The following is a 20,171-nucleotide window of genomic DNA, read 5'->3' as shown; positions in this document are numbered from 1 at the left end:
ATTACCATCATTTTCTTTAGTGCTTGTCCTCATTAGGACGGTGGGGAGGCTGTAGCCTACCACACCTGATTTTGCACAAAAGGCTAGCTACACCCTGGAACGGTTGCCAGCCAATCGCAGAGCACATATAGACAACCATTCACACTCACAATCACACCCATGGAGAATTTTGGAAGTGGGCAAAGGAATAGTTTCTTCAATTGTAGATGAAAGTTCTGCTGCAAATATTTAGTTTTTCCACCTAATTTTGTATTTTGAGGTCATCTGTGGGCCGCAGTCGATAGAATTGGGCAGCTCAAAACAAAACTTGTGACAACAGCATCAGACTTTTTCTTCATATGGTAAAACAGACCTTGGTTGCCCTTCACTGAGCCGTCTCTTCTCAATATTTGATTTTGAAATGCCAAGTCCAAATTGTACCACTCATTGGGTTACAAAGACATACCACAACAGAGAAGGAAATTGAAGCAGAAAGTAAATTCATGTGATGGAGTGACTTTACTTATGTTTAGTGTTATTTTTGCTTCCAAGATACGAAATGCGAAGATAATCTAACATTACCGCAAACAGGTCCTTCATCCGAGCGGTCGGCACAGTCCACTTTGCTGTTGCAAATCTTGTCAGGTGTCAGGCAGACGGAGGTGTCGTTTGCACAGTGGTACTTTGGCGGCTTGCATACGGCCGACTCACAGGACTCCTCATCCGAACGGTCCTCGCAGTCGATGTCACCATCACACACCCAGCTCTTTGTGATGCACTTTCCTAGAAGCAAAGATCCATTCATGTTATACACCAGGGGCCATTCCAGGGTCGGAGGTTTAGGGGTGTTGAGCTTCTGGCCAGGCAAGATAAATTTCACTGTTTTGTACATTTTAACGCAATTTCATTTCCATATTTCCCAGCAAAAAAAGAGAGAAAAGTACAACACTTTTTGGGAACAACTGTGACTTAACCATCAAATATGTTAAAGGTTAGTTAAATGTTGAGCCACATCAAAAGAGGAATGAATGATATTGTAACCCGATTGTGTAACCCTAATTTTGGTAGGAAGACACTTCATTTTGATACAGCAGTAACTCTACATACACGTTAATAGCATGCATTTTTTTCCTGGAGTAAATTACCCCCCTTTTGTGAATACTTTGAATACCAGTACTACTACTACTACCGATACTCACTCTCTCTCGCTCGCTCTCTCTCTCTCTCTCTCTCTCTCTCAGACACATGTAACTACATGTAATTTATCTCATTCCAATTCAGAAAGAGAGGGCAGTATTACTGTCTGACCAACTGAATAATTTCCTAGCTAGAAAAAATTTCAGCTAACTCCTACATAGCATAAATAGTGACCTATGATTAAATGCGGCAAAAAATGAGGACTGGTAATGATAATATTCAGTACAAGCCACGTAATTATGCCAAATCACGAGAAGGCTGCTATTTCTCTGTTCAAGTGAAGTGCTCAAGCTATCGTCGGGCACAGGTGGGAGGGATTGGGTGGAGCAAACCATTTTTTAGGCAATGGGGGAGCTGTATTTTGTTGTTAAAGTATTAAATTTCAAGCATGTACTGTATGGTTTGACACTTTTCTAGGTTGTTCTAAAATGATATAGTCTACACTTTAAACATGGTTTTGATCTCTCACAGTTTTACGGTGCTGGGATTCATTTTTGGGGTGCAGCACCCCAAAAATGGGCTCGAAACACCTGTTAGATACATTACCATTTCAATCATTTAGGCAATGTTTTCCCAATTATCAAGACCTAAGGATTTTAAAGACATATTGCATCAGTGCTGCAGTGCCAACGCAAAACACAAACAAATAAATAGATGAATAAATAAATGCATTTGTTACATCTCGGATTGACTATTATAAAATGTTGCTTTCTGGTCTTCCCATGTCTAGTATTAAAAGTCTGCAGTTAGTAGAAAATGCTGCAGAAAGATGAGGATTAGAAATTGGGATCATATTACCCCAATACTGGGCAACTTGCACTGACTCCCAGCCCACCAGAGTTGTGATTTTAAGGTTTTGTAACTTATTCAGAAAGTATTTTATGGCTGACCGCGTTCCTATCTTGATGACTAAGGATGGTATATGTAGTTCCATCCCAAGATTTACACCCACAACATGCTGGTCTTTTTGTAACTAGTAGAGCTAAAAAGAATCAGCAGGTTCTAGGGCATTCTCTATTTGGGCTCCATTACAACAAATACAAATTAGAGCGGTTAACTTTTGTACAACCCCAATTCCAATGAAGTTGGGACGTTGTGTTAAACATAAATAAAAACAGAATACAATGATTTGCAACTCATGTTCAACCTATATTTAATTGAATACACTACAAAGACAAGATATTTAATGTTCAAACTGATAAACTTTACGGTCTTTAGCAAATAATCATTAACTTAGAATTTCATATTTACCACTGTGTTACATCACCTTTTCTTTTAACAACATTCAATAAACGTTTGGGAACTGAGGATACCAATTGTTGAAGCTTTGTAGGTTGAATTTGTTCCCATTCTTGCTTGATGTACAGCTTCCGCTGTTCAACAGTCCGCGGTCTCTGTTGTCGTATTTTACGCTTCATAATGCACCACACATTTTCAATGGGAGACAGGTCTGGACTGCAGGCAGGCCAGTCTCGTACCCGCACTCTTTTACTACGAAACCACGCTGTTGTAACACGTGCAGAATGTGGTTTGGCATTGTCTTGCTGAAATTAGCACGGGCGTCCATGAAAAATACGTTGCTTGGATGGCAGCATATGTTTCTCCAAAACCTGTATGTACCTTTTAGCATTAATAGTGCCTTCACAGATGTGTAAGTGAACCATGCCATTGGCACTAACACAGCCCCATACTATCACAGATGCTGGCTTTTGAACTTTGCGTCCATAACAGGCCGGATGGTTCTTTTCGTCTTTCGCCCGTAGTACACGACGTACACAATTTCCAAAAACAATTTGAAATGTGGACTCGTCTGACCACAGAACACTTTTCCACTTTGCATCAGTCCATCTTAGATGAGCTCAGGCCCAGAGAAGCCGGCGGCGTTACTGGGTGTTGTTGATGAATGGCTTTTGCTTTGCATAGTAGAGTTTCAAATTGCACTTACGGATGTAGCGCTGAATTGTATTTACTGACTTTGATTTTCTGAAGTGTTCCAGAGCCCATGTGGTGATATCCTTTACACATTGATGTCGGTTTTTGATGCAGTGCCACCTGAGGGATTGAAGGTCACAGGCATTCAATGTTGGTTGTTCGGCCTTGCCGCTCACATGCAGTGATTTCTCCAGATTCTCTGAACCTTTTGATGATATGGACCGTGGATGATGAAATCCCTAAATTCCTTGCAATTGTACGTTGAGGAACATTGTCCTTAAACTGTTCCACTATTTTCTCGCGCACTTGTTCACAAAGAGGTGAGCCTCGCCCCATCTTTGCTTGTGAATGACTGAGCAATTCAGGGAAGCTCATTTTATACCCAATCATGGCACCCACCTGTTCCCAATTAGCCTGTTCACCTGTGGGATGTTCCAAACAGGTGTTTGATGAGCATTCCTCAACTTTCTCAGTCTTTTTTGCTACCTGTCCCATCTTTTTTGGAACGTGTTGCAGCCATAAAATTCTAAGTTAATGATTATTTGCTAAAAACAATAAAGTTGATCAGTTTGAACATTAAATATCTTGTCTTTGTCTTTTTGTTGTATTTTTTGGTTGTCTGGATGCCCTCTTGCACCATGCTGCTTCTCACAGGTCAGTTTTGGTTCTATGCCAGGCATCTGGTTTGGGGGAAGAAACTCACAGTAAATATCATTATGTGTGTGGTGACAGACTATAGGAAATGCAAAAAAACCACACGATTTCTGGATGATTTCTTGTGAGGGCTATCTCAGATTTAAAAAAATGTGTTTGTTCAGATGATAAAAATCAATAGTGTGTATGCACCTCGCTTAACACTGCTTGGGAGTTGTCAAGCTGGTCCAGTTGTGGGCAACTCAAGTGGGAAATCCAGTGCTGCCACAGCAGTGAGAACAACTTTGTTTTTATTACAAGCCAGGGTATACAGTATCAATGTATTACTTTAAGACAAAAAAATAAAACAAAGATCGATATTTTTTGTTGAGCCTCGAATACAGTTTATACTGTACACTGTTTCAAGTTATTAAAAGCGACTGTAAAGTTACAGAACTTTTGTTCATCAATTCCGCTGTTTATTTTCAGCATCCTATTCCTCCACTATGCACGTTAGAAAGAAGTAGGTGGAACTACTGACAGAGGCGAGCAAACACAATATCACAGACGCCAACATGCCTCATCATTTTGTGCTGGTGCAGGATTGCAGCACATTCCAATTTACAGATTTTCCTTCAAAGTTACAACATTGGTTTATTCTTGGTGCCAGATCAGTGTGTGTGGGAGGATGAAGCGACAGCTGAGGGTGTCATTGTGTGCGTCTGCGTGTTCAGATGGGTACATTTGTCGATATTGACTTCTAAGCTCTCAGGCTGGCTGCCCCATAAAAAAACATATCCACATATCGCTGTTTGATTGAGGCCTCCATATGTTTAGTGCCTGCTATGACGCCAGCACAGGAGGGGGGGAAAAAAAAAATCAAGGCTTTGGTTTAAAATATACATTTTACAGAAATGTGCCACAAAAATAAAAACATGCTGCAGCATGTTCGTGGCATAAATGGGGCAATATTTTGACTGAATTGATAGAAGACATTCACAGCTTGTTAAAAACAATTGGTGGGATGTATAAACAGGGGAAAAGGGAGTGAAATAAATTGCAAAACACAAAAACATCATTATTCAAGGAGTGGGTGGCACCAAAAAAAAAAAAAAAAAAATCAGGTTTGTGGGAAAACATAACCATGAATAATTATTTTCGCTAATATATCAAAACAGTCAAAGAATTTGGGGATAGTAAACTTAAATGATAACTAAACTACAGAGGTTTCTTATTTAAGTGATTAAATTATTTTGTTGTAATTTTTTACATTGTTTGATGCATAAACAGAGAGTTGCGTGTCTTATTCCACTGAATGTTTTTAGTCTCATCCATCAGTCAGTCTTAAGAAGAAGAAGAAGAATCAGAATCAGCTGGTTGCGGATACGTCTCCGTGATGTCTCCTGCAGACTAGGCGTGTCACCAAGGAGTCGCGCTGAAGTGAACGTGAACGTGTTCGATTTCATTGGAGACATTGGTGACTTTTTTAAGTCTCCAAAAGGTCTCGGAGACATCGCGGAAACTAATTCTGTCCACGACAGGGCGGATGTCTCTGCGAGGTCTCTGGGACATCTCCCAGACTTGTTTGAGACCAACAAGACTGCAGAGACATCACGGAGACCTATCCGCTACTTCTCTGTGACAATGCTTGACCAATTTTTGTTGCTAAGTCGTGACCCACTTTTGGCAGTAGGCTCCATCAGACTAATTAGAAAAAGGTTTTGAAAATAAATGTTTCTCTTTATTTTTAAATGCTTTTAATCATGTAAAGCACACTGAGTTACCTTGAATTTGAAATGTTGTTTTGTGCTATCTTATTGTCAGAGGTGGGTAGTAACACACTTCCGTTACATTTACTCAAGTCACATTTTTGATGAAATGTACTTGTCAGAGTACTTCAAATGCACTGTACTTTTTACTTTTACTTGAGTATTTATGTGAAGAAGGATTGATACTTTTACTCCGTTACAATAATCGACATGCCGTTCATGACTTTTATTTATCCATTCTTGCGTGTGCACGTCTTTTTTTTAGATTCCATCTTCGACTTACGCAAAGGACGCCCCAATCATACGTGAACACTAATGTCATTTGACTCCAATTCACCAATCAGATGACACAAGGCAGTCACATGACCACGCATGTAGCCTTCGCAAGTAAATCAAAATTGCTCTTTTTGGGGGGAAATAAAACTGCAGTGGGAGTGTGTTTAGAGACCAAAAAACAACAGCTTTGCCATGTGGCTCTTAAACTCCTCAAACTTGGATATTTCAGCCCACTTCTAACTTGAAAAAACACCTTGCGGTAAGTTGCAGATGTTTTTGCTGTTGTTTTGGCAGTGGATGTAGTAAAATTAGCACACACACACAATCAATAAGTCTGTTCAGCAAACAGCTTCTTCATAAAGTCCATCCAGCCATCTATTTTCTGTACCGCTTCATCCTCACAAGGGTTGCCTATCCCAGCTATCTTCATTTATGTAAATAAAGCAAAACATGTTTCTGTAGGGCGGCACGGTGGACATTGGTAGAAGGATGATGATGAGGAGGATGGAGCTGCCAGGCAAGAGAGCTAGAGGAAGACCAAAGAGCAGGTTGATGGATGTCGTGAGGGAAGACATGAGGGCAGTTGGTGTTCGAGAGGAGGATGCAGGAGATAGGCTTACATGGAAAAGGATGACGCGCTGTGGCAACCCCTAAAGGGACAAGCCGAAAGAAAAGAAGAAGATATTTCTGTCGGGCCCAATGCATGTGTTGTTAGTTTTTTGGCACTTAAAAATTTAAATGGTGGCAGGTGTGTGTCGACTCCCATATATTTTTTTTTTATTTGATGTTCATGCACTGATCTACAAAAAATAATAATAATAATTTAAAAAATCTGAAGTTACTCACAAATTACTCTTTACTTGAGTAGTTTTTTTCATTGAGTACTTTCTTACTCTTACTCAAGTAAATATTTGGATGGCTACTTTTTTACTTTTACATTAGTCATATTATTCTAAAGTAACATTACTCTTACTTGAGTACAATATTTGGCTACTCTACCCACCTCTGCTTATTGTTTACATAAAACATACTCACATAAGCTCATAATGACCAGCTGTTTGCCTAGCAGTGTCCCTGTATCTTATTAGATATATTTGATTTATTTCTTCATATACAGTGTATTTGTATATTTAAATAGTGGATATTATATCAATATGTTTTCCCTCCTGCCCCTTATTTAGCAGAGCTCTTCATATTATACAACTGCGACTGTGCCATGACATTGCGGGGCTAATTGTTTTCTGCGCGATGTTGAAGCAAAATTTTGGTATCTCGCTGTGCCAAGTTGCCGCGACTGATAAGTCACTCTCAGCAGTCACTGCAACGTCTCAGTCAGTGAGATAGGCTCTATAGTCCCAAAAATGAAATCATAAAATGGGCCCACTCCATAAACAAGCTGCAGCAGTAATAGCGTTTTGGAGGTATACCAATGTAAATATTGGATGTACGGATGAAGGCACAGAAACTACTAAAGCCTATCGAGAAGGACTCAGCCAGCAAGAAAAAGAGAGGTCTTTCGGTTGTTCTGCGTTCCCCTCTTCGCCCCACTTGTAAGCAAAGCAAATGTATTTATATAGCGCATTTCATACACAAGGTTTCTATGTGCCCTGCGATTGGCTGGCGACCGATTCAGGGTGTGCCCCGCCTCCTGCCCGAAGATAGCTGGGATAGGCTCCAGCACTCCCGCGATCCTTGTGAGGATAAGCGGCTCAGAAAATGGATGGATGGGTAACTCAATGTGCGGTACATGGTTAAAAGCATTTAAAAAGAAAAAAAAACAGCTTATAAAGATTTCAAACAAATAGAAAAATAAAAGTACAATTAAAACAGTGTACAGTGCAAGAAATATTTAACAGTGAAAATTCTCTTAAAAGCATGAAGAAAAAAATTAGTTTTTAACCTCGACTTAAAAACATTCACACTTGGGGCTGATGTCACTGCAGTTGGCAACTTAATCAATTTGTGTGCAGCATAACAGCTAAATGCTGCTTCACCATGTTTGCTTTGGACTCTGTGCTCCACTATTTGACCTGAGTCTGTCGATCTCAGAGTCCTACTTGATTTACGTATATGCCATTAGCATTTCTCTCATGTATTCAGGACCTAAACCATTAAGTGATTTATAGACCAGGAGCAGAACTTTAAAATATATAAAAGCTGACTAGGAGCCAGTGTAGAGACTTTAGAATTGGAGTATGATGCTCTGACCTCTTTGTTCTGGTCAGAACCTGAGCTGCAGCATTCTGAATGAGCTGCAGCTGTTTAATGCTCTTTTGGGGTAGTCCAGTCAGAAGACCATTACAAAAGTCAAGTCTACTTGAGATAAAAACATGGATGAGCTTCTCGTGGTCTGCTTGGCACATGCAAGTCTTCACTCTGGATATGTTCTTCAGATGTTTCAGTTTTAGTAATTGATATGATATGACTGTTGAAAGTCAGGTCAGAATCTATCAGTACACCAAGGTTTCAGACTTGGGCTTTGGTTTTTAAAGAGTGACTCCAGGTATCCATTTTCTACACCGCTTATCCTCACTTGGGTCGCAGGTGTGCTGGAGCCTATACCAGCTATTTACTAACAGCAATCCTCTTTTCTTTATTGCGAAAAACAATTATCTCGGCATTTTGGCTCATCTAGTTATTTACCTGTTTTAGACAGTGACTCAAAACCTCAATTGAACTGCAGTCATCTGGAGACACTGCTAGATATAAGCACTGTGTGTCATCTGCATAGTCAGATGACACACAGTTCTAAAGAATTTGACCCAAGGGTACTTGTACTGTCAACCTTGCTCCAATACAGTGAGTCTTACTGTAATACGGTGAGCTTTCCTACGATATTGCAATAATTATCGTACCGGGAGAGTAATACTGTGATAATACTGAACTGTGATATATAGATATCATTACATCCCTAATAAATATATGTATTATTAGGGTTGAAAATATTTCACATCGGCAAACGCTAACCAAACTCCATCTCTTCTACTGTTGCTTATAGTCAATTTCTTTACAACAAAAAAGTATGTAGTCCAAAAAGCACTGATTATATCTATATTTTAGACCCCCAAAATCTAGCTACCAGTATTATCTTTTCTATCTATTATCTAAAAAGCAAACTAATCTCACTGAGCAATGCTTTTGCCTTCCCAGTATGACATTGCTTATTCAAAATAATGAGTCAATAATTTACTTTGTCTGATGGCATAATAATACTTTTTCTGGGTTTCCGTGTGGATCTGTTGAAATAGCTTACCGTTGTTTGGGTGTAGTATTTTCTTTAGTAATGGAACCTCCCAACAGAAGGGTTGTTGAAGAGAAAAAAATGGGTAATCTGATTGCCGGGGTCTGTCTCAAAACAGTACAGCTGTGTCCCAGATGTTGAAATCAACAAAAAGTCTGCCTTTTATTAAACCTCTATCAGCCTTTATTTTTGATAACATTTGTTATACATTTCCAAGGATGGCAACAATGCAAGCTAACAATACAAATTAGATCCAAGATCAAAGTTAAAGATTGAAGAAAACAAATCAGAACTGTAATGTTATTTATTTTACATTACCTGTATCTTTGCAGGTAAACTTGGCCTTAGGGTCGCACATCCTTTTCGTGCCTTCACAGTCTTTCTCTTCGCTGCCGTCTTCGCAATCCTTATCTCCGTCACATCTCCAGCGCTCTGGGATGCAGGTCCCATCTGTGACACAGTGGAATTCTTCCCCACTGCACTCAATCACAGATGGCAGGGCTGAAAGGAAAGTCACTCAACTATTGATTGGATCGGATCAGAGCTCGATAATACACCGTCGCGGGCCAAGGCACAGCAGCCCTGAATCATTCTATGTGGACAAATGTTATTGTTCAGATATTTGTATTTACCGGAAAGGCATAGTAGTATTCTTTTGTTGCTTCTTTTTAAAAATGAGATGAACGTCACTTTATATGCCATGGTGACGGACATATGATGCTACATTGTTGCTGTCGGGCGGAAACCTCGTATGTCCAAATATGCTCCATTTCCTGCCCCCCCCCCCCTCCCACAAATCGACAGTATTGGTCTGTTGCCATGCCGTCTGTTATTTTTACACAGTATTGACTAATTTAAAGTGTTTAAAATAGCTTGAGAACAAATCTATTAACTCTCCTCAACACTCCAATGTCCGAGAAGTGTTGTAAACTCTTCCCTCACTCTGCCATGGGACATTATGTCACCTCAAGATTGAAAGTATGGATGTTTTTTTTTTTTTTATCATAAGTGAAAATAGGTAGGTTAGACACAATTATGTTAGTATGCCTGTTTTGTTAAAAATTGATTGCTGTAATGCTTCTTTGCAGAAGGGAGTGTGTCACCCACAAAGGTAAATTGGGTACAGATTAATTTTGACCTATTGAACTGCTTAGTCAGCTCATCATTTTATTTATTGCATCACTCATGGCTCTAGGACCTTTGAGAAAGAGTTTGGGAAGAGTATGCCACCACAGCCGTTTGCTTTTGTAAATTATTAAAGGCTTTTTTTCTGGTTGGGGGGGGTTGGCTTGAACGCAGACTTTGAGGGCTGGCACTGGGGACGTGTCCTAGCATTTTAATCAACAATAGCATAATAAATTACATATTTTGGGCATATTAAATTAGTGATTGAACATGATTTTGGAGAGTTATTGCTTTTCATGTGGGCGCACAACAGTATATGCCAATTTGTAGGTAGAACTACTGACAGGATTATTGAGCCAGCTCACTGATGCTGCCAGGGTTCACTCATATGACTTTCAATTCCCACTTGGTGACAGTGTGTATATGTGACATGCTATTGACTGGTAACTAGTCCAGGGTAGTAGGCTCCAGCTCCCTGTGACCCTAAACAAGATGAGCGGCATAGAAAATTAATGGATGGATGGATGGTTATTGAGCACACTAAATGTTTTGGATGGGTCGAGGTCAGGGTCTCCAGCCCCAGAAAACTCACTATACCATAGACCTTGCTTTGAATACTGTAATGCTGGAACAGAAAATGGCCGTCCACAATCTGCTCCCAAAGTTGAACGGAGACAATTGCTTCATCTGGGTGGCTGTGGCTTAGTTGGTAGAGCTGGTCTTTCAGTGACCGAAGGGTCCTGGCTCCAACTGTCTGTATGTGGAAGTGTGGGCAAGACACTGAACCCCAATTTACTCCCAGTGGGCCTGGCAGTGCCTTGCACGGCAGCAGCTGCCCATTGGTTTATGAATGTGTGTGTGAATGGGTGAATGTGGTACTCTGGGCACTGTTATGGTGTAGATAAAGCGCTATATAAGTGCACTCAATTTACCATTTAAGATCAATAGAATTGGGAACATAGTAAGCAGCCTTGTTTTTTTGTTTTTCAAGATAAAACACTTAAGTCAGAAGTCATGTATAGCTGACAGTACTGAAACTCCGTACTGAAAGTACTTTCTGCGGCTGAGTCAAAGCTTAGATTGACTCACTACCTTCTGCGAAAAGCAAAAGCAGACACAAGCACTGTGAGGGAGCCTTCAGTTTTCATCAGAAAATGGTTTGATGAATTTTCTACATATTCCAGTGACAAGCAAGTGAGCTGTGAGTTTTTTTTCTGCATTAATTAGATTAAATGATTCAACTCCCGATGTTGAAGTTCCCCTGGAACAGCGACTAGATAAGATTAGTCACACTTGAGTGTTAAAACAACGTTATTCAAATTAAGATGATTCATTGCTGAACTTGTAATTACAACGGCTGAATTTATGCATTGCCTTGAATTGCCAAAACACAATTAGCAGGCTAAAATGAATATAAGGAAAGGATGCCATCATTAAAAGTCATGGCTTACACTGAAAAAATAACATTGTCAGGCTGAGAAAAAATATTTTTTAATTTATTGTCAAGTCAGAATAATAGCGCTCATCATTCCATCCATCCATTTTTTTAACCTTTAGCCTGATTAGGGACAAGGGTCAAGATGAACTCATTTGACTTTGGGGGAGAGGTGGAGTAGACACTTGACTGGTCGCCAATCAAGCACAGGACACATATTCTATACAAACAAGCAGTCACACCTATGACCAATTTCGTCTTCAATCAACCTCAGTGTGGAAAGAAGTAAAAATCCACAGTTTGGCTCAAGCCAAGATTCAAACCCAGCTCTTTTTCACTACAAAGCAGACACCCTAACCACGATCACGACCGTGCCTCACAGAACTTTTCCTTAAAGTCCCTTTTCAAGATAATAAATGCAAGCATGTACAAAGACTGAGAACTGTGTTATTCAGGCTACTGTAATATGTTTGAACGCAACGCATTTTAGGTATATAACTAACAGGAAGTATGTGCTCAAATTTCTGTTCTGTAGTTTGAGCCACAGGCTGAATGAAGTGTGGTGCTGTGTTTAATAAACAGTTAAATTTCTCTGAAGTGTGTCTGTTATGTGGACCTACACACTGAAACAACACCAACCGAGGAGGTGACACCCCAGACAAGTGTATTGGAAGACTGTTAGCTCGTGAGCTAGCTGGTGGCTGGTGCCTTTCACCAGGGTGTGCAAAGCGCCCGCAACGACTCAGTGGGATACATTCTAGCCACTGAAGGCTTTAAGTGGATATATTTTTGCATCTCTCAAACATATCGGCATATGTAGGCATAAGAAAGAAGCTACATGTAGTTGTATTTGATTGACAGTTGATAGTTCAGCAGAACGTGGTGTAAGCGCAGTCAGTGGACATGCCCACAAAGTTTCAGAGCGGAAACCAGGGGTTGATTTTTCAAGATTTTAAAGCCTGTTTTTATGTACTTGGTGAATTTTTTATTTTTTAAAAATCTTTTTATTGGAAAAATATACAGCCTAAATATTTTCAATCACATTCCACCTCTTTTCATTGTATAGTGCACTTCCAATATTTTCCATAGTGAATTGACAAAAATTCTTTTGAAACAGAACAAAAAAAGAACTGGGTGCATACTACCTTTGCCATTCCAGCTATATGACAAGGAAAAAAAGCAATTTAACACTAAGCACAAAAAGCATCGATTAAAATCAGAGCTAATTGGTTTGACGTATTCTGTCCATTTGGACCATATCCTGTAAAATGTATCGATTTTGACCCTGAGGGAAAATAACATAATGTAAATGTCATGCAATTCAATAGTGAGTGGTTCTTCTTTTAACGATTGTGTTGTGATGGACTTTTTACGAGCTGCCAAAAGTATAATAAGCAATTATTCATAATTAGTATTGCAATTCTCCTGCTTGAAGATTCCCAAATTACATACCTTCACGTTTAAAAGGGAAATTTACACCAAATACATTCTTTATATGTGGATCTGTGTGTTAAAATCCAATAAACTGGCAACTCCAGAAAATACAAGAATGGTTGGCTCCTATGGTCCCACAGAGTCTCCAAAGAGCATCACCGCTGTTGGTGATTTTTTTAATCATTCAAACTTTGCAGTGTTGTTAACAACAGTCTCCTCTGTGGCATGTCAAATTTACAATACTTTTTTTTTCCAATTTACAGTCCATCTGTGTTGTTGTTGATTACAGTGTCGTTCGTACCTCCCGATTGACCCCTACAGGTCGTGTTCTCATCACTGAAGTCTCCACAGTCATTATCGCCATCACAGGCCCAGTGATCTGGGATACACCGGCCACTGGCGCACTGGAACTGGTTGTTGGAGCAGGATTGGATGCAGTCCACTTCATCACTGCCATCACCGCAGTCATTGTCTGAACATATTTTCAAATGTGTTGTGAGAAACAAAACTATCACAGCACAAACATGACTCAGGTAATATGAACTATCCATCCATCCATTTTCTGAGCCGCTTCTCCTCACTAGGGTCGCGGGCATGCTGGAGCCTATCCCAGCTATCATCGGGCAGGAGGCGGGGTACACCCTGAACTGGCTCCCAGCCAATCGCAGGGCACATACAAACAAACAACCATTCGCACTCACAGTCACACCTAAGGGCAATTTAGAGTCTCCAATTAATACATGTTTCTGGGATGTGGGAGGAAACCGGAGTGCCCGGAGAAAACCCACGCAGGCACGGGGAGAACATGCAAACTCCACACAGGCGGCGCCGGGGATTGAACTCCAGTCCTCAGAACTGTGAGGCTGACGCTCTAACCAGTTGGCCACCGTGCCGCCTAATATGAACTAAGAAAGCAACATAACTATGTTTTGTTTTTAAAATGCCTTCGCCAAACCTGAGTCACAGTGCCACTTCTCACTGATGCATCGTCCGTTGGAACAGGTGAACTGTGTGAGGATCTCACAAGTGGGAAAAGCTGTATTAAAAAAAAAAAAAAAAAAAAAAAAAAAAAAAAAGGCCCATCAGACTAAAGTAATTTATTACAAGGGTATTCATACAGACACGTGATGACATTCAGTTGAAGTTGAATGTTTTCTTTGGGTTTTGTAGGTAGTACAAATTATGTTCTGTTCCTTTTAGGAACTCCAACTAAGTCAACGGTTGTTCACCTGTACGCCACTTTGATTTATTTATGCACTTTTTTGTTGTTGTTGTTACGTAACAAACTGAAGCTAAGTTATTCAAGGGAATGATGTTATCTTTTCCACACAGTTAAGACAACAAAGCAATCTGGCCTGATCATATGGCACGTCAACGTCTGTCCTCTGCCCACATCTTATTCAAGGAGACTTCAAAGCTATTTTAGGTAGAGAAATACAGATTCTTCTTCTTCCTGACATTTCTATTCCCAACAGAGATTGTTCTCTTTTCAGACTTTGAGATACGCTTCTGTATATAAAGTGGATTCAGATATCCTAACAGGATGTCTAAACCTTCATTGACTTTAGAATGAAATGCAATTCTGGATTGGAATTGATTTGTGAGCATCTGGTTCTCCTGACTGAAATACTTGAGGCTGCTGTGGCAACATATTTTATTTGGCAAGTGTCGTGTATACACTCCATATACGCCGGGTCTCACTGACAGCCCACAGCTGGATGGAATTTAACATTCATTAAAAATGAAGCACCAGGCATCCATAAAAAATGAAGGTTTCAAGTAAAAAGTGAGCTTGGCTAAAAATAAAACGCCGACATCCATAAATAATGGCAGGTTCCCATGAACAAAGAGCCCAATGTGAGACCTTGTGTGACAACTCCTAAAGTACTGACAAACAAAATCTACATTGGTATCCATCTAGGAGGCAACCGCCACTTTGCTTCAGGTGTTCTCAAACCCACAAAAGCAACACTGAGGCTGCCAGGACTGCACAGTAGAGTGCTTAGAGAGGAGTGATGCCTGAGGAAGCTTAGACAACAGTGAGTGAGAGAATATGTTTTCCTGCACAGCTTGATTATGATTTAATGAAGCCAAGCATAAACTTCAATTACTGCTTACACCCTGGCTGTTTGTGACTATGTCTTGGAGCGGCTTAGGACGCACCAAAGGGAGTCGAAGGCGACTCAGCCCAGTGCAGCACTTGGCAACAATCAGTCACTGCAAACAACTGCATACAAATGATGACTAAAGGGAAATCCCAAACTTTTAAATTGTTTTAAATATATGGTTCAGTGTAATTTATACGACGCAAAACAGTCCTCCATTGCCTATTGACAACCCTAGCCTAACTATCGAGACAAAAGTCAAGCCTAACTATCGAGACAAAAGTCAAGTTCCTGTGTACATTAAGTGATTGCTTGTACTTATTATGCCCTAGATGATATTTTTTTGTAAATAATATAACACAAAAGTGTATTTTTGTACACACTATAACCATGATCTTAGAACTTTTAATTGAATTTCTATTTAAGTCCATCATCCATTTTCTTCCACTTATTCGAGGTCGGGTCACGGGGGCAGTAGCTTTACCAGGGAAGCCCAGACTTCCCTCTCACCAGCCACTTCCTCCAGGTCTTCAGAGGGAATCCCGAGGCGTTCCCAGGCCAGCCGAGAGACGTAGTCTCTCCAGCGTGTCCTGGGTCATCCCTGGTGGCTCCTCCCGGTGGGACATGCCCGGAACACCTCACCAGGGACGCGTCCAGGAGGCATCCTAATCAGATGCCCAATCCACCTCATCTGGCTCCTCTCAATGCGGAGGAGCAGCGGCTCTACTCTAACCGCCTCCTGGATGACCGAGCTTCTCACCCTATCTCTAAGGGAGAGCCCGGACACCCTGCAAAGTAAACTCATTTTGGGCGCTTGTATCCGGGATATTGTTCTTTCGGTCACGGCCCTCAACTCGTGACCATAGGTGAGGGTAGGAACGTAGATCGACTGGTAAACAGAGAGCTTCACCTTTTGGCTTAGCTCCTTCTTCACCGCAACAGACCGATACAGTCCGCATTACTGCAATCGCTGCACCGATCCGCCTGTCGATCTCCCGTTCCATTCTTCCCTCACTCGTGAACAAGACCCCAAGATATTTGAACTCCTCCACTTGAGGCAGGATCTCATCCCCAACCTGGAAAGGGCAATACACCCTTTTCCGACTGAGGACCATGGTCTCAGATTCGGAGGTGCTGATTCTCATCCCAGTCGTTTCACACTCGTCTGCGAAGTGCATTGGAGATCACGGCTTGATGAACCCAACAGAACCACATCATCTGCAAAAAGCAAAGATGCAATACTGAGGCCACCAAACCGAACCCCCTCTACGCCTCGGCTGCGCCTTGAAATTCTGTCAGAATGAACAGAATCGGTGACAAAGGGCAGCTTTGGCGGAGTCAAACCCTTACCGGAAATGAATCCGATTTACTGCCAGCAATGTGGACCAAACTCTGACACTGGTCGTACAGGGACCGAACAGCCCGTAGGACCGAACAGGGGGTTCGACACACCCATACTCCTGAAGCACCCCCAACAGGACTCCCTGAGAGACACGCTCGAATGTCTTCTCCAAGTCCACAAAACACATGTAGACTGGTTTGGCGAACTACCATGCACCCTCGAGGACATTGCCGAGGGTGTAGAGCTGTTCCACAGCCAGGACGAAAACCACACTGCTCCTCCTCAATCTGAGATTCGACTTCCCGACGGCATCCCTCACCATTGATGTCCATCAACGGGTTCGGGGATTGCCGCCACGACAGGCCACAGCTCAGGTCGGCCGCCTCGTCAATGAAGGCGCGGAACATGGTCCACTCGGACTCACTGTCGCCCGCCGCCCCCGAGACGAGGGTGAAGTTCTGCCGGAGGTGGGAGTTGAAACTCCTTCTGACAGGGGATTCTGCCAAACATTCCCAGCAGACCCTCACAATACATTTGGGCCTGCCAGGTCGGATCGGCATCTTCCCCCACAATCGGAGCCAACTCACCACCAGGTGGTGATCAGTTGACAGTTCTCTTCACCCGAGTGTCCAAGACATACGGCCGCAAGTCCGATGACATGACCAAAAAGTGGATCATCGAACTGCGACCTAGGGTATCCTGGTACCAAGTGTATGTGTGGACACCCTTATGCTTGAACATGGTGTTCGTTATGGACAATCCGGGGTGAACACAGAAGTCCAATAACATCGGTGGGGCCGTTCCTCCCAATCACACTCTTCCAGGTGTCACTGTCATTGCCCACGTGAGCATTGAAGTCCCCAGCGGGAGCGTTCTCCAGCACCCCCTCCAACAACTCCTAATACGGTGGGTACTCTGAACTGCTGTTTGGTGCATCGGCATAAACAACAGTCAGGACCCGAGCCCCACCCGAAGGCAGAGGGAGGCTATACTCTCATCCACCGGGGTGCCTCTCACATGCTGTTCATGGTTGGGCTACGCAGAAGTCAGAGGTGGGATGGTGGTCGGTGGTGTGGCTGGTGGGTGTGGGGTGTGTAAGTGTTCCTTTCAAATCTGCAGTAGAAGGTGTTCAAGTCGTCATCTCGTCCTTTATTGTTCTCCACTCGCTTGTAGTTGGTTAGCGATTTTAATCCTTGCCAGACTGACTTAGAGTCATTGGCAGTAAACTGTTTTTCGATCTTTTCTGCATGATTTCTCTCTGCGGTGTTAATTTCTTTGGTCAGCTGATTTCTAGTACGATTGTACAGGGTTCTGTCCCCACATCGATAGGCGTCTTCTTTAGCCCGGCGAAGTTGGTGAAGTTTGGCAGTGAACCATGGCTTGTTGTCATTGAACGTGCGAAATGTCTTTGTTGGGTCCACACACATCTTCACAGAAACTGATATAGGATGTGACACTGTCCGTATAATCATCCAGGCTGCCAGTTGGAGTTTCAAAGACACTCCAGTCTGTGCAGTCCAAACAGCCATGAAGTTGTATCTTTGCTTCATTGGTCCACTTTTTCACTGTTTTCACCACTGGCGTCGCACATTTAAGTTTGTTCCTGTATGTTGGTATTAAGTGAATTAAACAGTAATCAGATGGGCCCAGAGCTGCGTGGTAGATAGCATGGTATGCATCATTTAGCGTGGTATAGCAGTGGTCTAGAATGTTGTTTTCCCTGGTAGAACAGTCGATGTGCTGCTTGTATTTAGGGAGTTTGTGGTTGAGTTTAGCTTCGTTAAAGTCCCCAAGAATAATGAAGGGTGAATCTGGGTACTTTTTTTCAAGTTTGTCCACTTGTTCTGCGAGCGTTAGCAGTGCGGCATTCGTGTGAGCCTGGAGAGGAATGTAGACACCAGTGAGGATGAAAGAGACAAACTCGCACAGCGATTAGAATGGCTTACAGTTCAAAAACAGCGACTCCAAGTCCAGGCTGCAATGTGTGTTGCGCTCCGAGATTTCGGTACACCATTTTTTGTTGATATAGAATCATATTCCGCCACCTTTTGTTTTCGCAGTTTTCTGCTCAGTGTAGCTGGAAGCCCGAAAGCATTACTTCGCAATCGGGGACGCGTTCACATAGCCATGTCTCCGTGAGGCACAGGGTGGCGGAAAGTCCGAAGTCTTTACTGGTCTTTGTGAGAAGATGAAGCTCATCCATTTTGTTGGGTAGAGAGCGTAGATTTGCGAGGTGAATCGTCGGGAGTGGCATTCGGAATCCTCTCTTCCGGACCTTGACCTGGCATCGCCTCCATGCGCCATTGATCCCAGCCACACCATCAGTGAGTAACACCGAGAAAAGAAATTGTGAAAGTTGGCGAAAAAAAGTCCGGAGTAGACTCCCTAATGTTTAGCAAGTCTTCCCTTGTGTAAGTAAGTCACATAATGGCTCCAAAGACGAACGAAGAACACAAAAACAGATAATACTAGAGAGCTTGTTACCGACCACTCGGTTAGGTGCCATGATGTATAATAGTTGTATGTATGTGGGTTCTGCATCATTTTGTTTCACCCTAAATTGGATTTGTGTTTGTTTAGTTGACTGACGGTTGTTATAGTGCGCAGAACTGTAATACATTGTTAAAGTTGCATGAGAAGGGAAAACTGCTGAAAACAGCAGTATGGTGCAGTGCAGTTAAAAAGATAAAGCTGTACCTAATGTTGAGAGTGCCTCTTAAATACATCCAATTGTGTGAGCATTGGAGCAACTGCAGTATCCATCCCCCTAAGGTTTAGACCACAACGAGGATACTTTGTGGTTGTCTCCCCTTTAACCAAAAATTGGTTCGGACACCCTATGTCTGACACTCAACATGGATCAAGGTAAGTATCCTCGACTCCCTCTCACCTCCCGTGGGACTGCTGTCGTCACATCAGATCAGATTGGTGTCCAAACAAACCTCATCTGACTGGTGTGGGCTCATCAGTACTGACGTGCGCTATATTTGCCAGGCGCCCACCTTTGTTCTCTCTTTCCTTCGATATTTGGATGAAGACGTCAATCGCCTTAATAGTCAGTATCCTGTTTTCTGCAACCCACTGGGTGCTCTGGTGGAGCGTAAAGCTTCACGCTGCGAGATGACCTGTACGGTGAACCCGTGATGAAGCTTCGAGAGACTACGTATGGTAGCTCCGAAGTCCTGCTGTGATTTCACACTGACTGATGACATAGATATAGTCTGTGTGTGCGTATGTGTGTGTGTGGCTAGAAGAAGTGATTTAAAAATCACTTATTTTGGTTGTCGGTGTTACTGTTGTGTGACAGTGTTGTATGTCATTCATATTCAAATGTTTCATTCCAAATACTTGAGCGACAAGAAGGAAAATAATTGCCCGATGTGCCTCATTTTGGGATCAAGGCTTCATCTGGCAGATGAAAATTAAAAAGATTTTTTGGCATAATAGCCTTAGTTTCCAACAAATGTTACATCAAACAGTCAACCATACAAAAATGTTAAAGTCCAACGGTTGAAGTTGAACATGAAATTGACCATTTTGTTTTTAAGCAGCTTTTTTTGGGTAAATTCCATGGCTTGTAGTTTGATGAACTCCTACAAGGGAATTCGACCAAATGAGGTCCAATTAGAAGCAGGTATCCTTGACAGATGGGCAATTGCAAAGCTTTTTTGGCCAAGCCATATCATGTGGGCATAGCACTGCA

At 42.0% G+C, this 20,171-nt stretch overlaps 1 protein-coding gene across 8 annotated transcripts in view; it reads right to left on the bottom strand.

Moving 5' to 3' along the window:
* The window catches only part of lrp1bb (low density lipoprotein receptor-related protein 1Bb), a 341,490-nt gene that overhangs the window by 141,340 nt on the left and 179,979 nt on the right, over nt 1-20,171 (bottom strand). For 7 of the 8 annotated variants that reach the window (XM_061691330.1, XM_061691337.1, XM_061691332.1 and 4 more), the window contains 4 exons: nt 13,977-14,057; nt 13,323-13,493; nt 9,346-9,528; nt 562-762 (listed from right to left, as the gene is read on the bottom strand). In XM_061691330.1, the coding sequence (XP_061547314.1) occupies nt 562-762; nt 9,346-9,528; nt 13,323-13,493; nt 13,977-14,057 (636 nt within the window). The remainder of the gene's footprint in view (nt 1-561; nt 763-9,345; nt 9,529-13,322; nt 13,494-13,976; nt 14,058-20,171) is intronic. The other variant, XM_061691334.1, reaches the window with a different exon arrangement.

The sequence above is a fragment of the Phycodurus eques genome, chromosome 12 (genome assembly GCF_024500275.1).
Source record: "Phycodurus eques isolate BA_2022a chromosome 12, UOR_Pequ_1.1, whole genome shotgun sequence".
NCBI lineage: Eukaryota > Metazoa > Chordata > Actinopteri > Syngnathiformes > Syngnathidae > Phycodurus > Phycodurus eques.
Note: the sequence above shows the minus strand (reverse complement) of the source record. Positions and strands in the feature narration are given on the sequence as shown.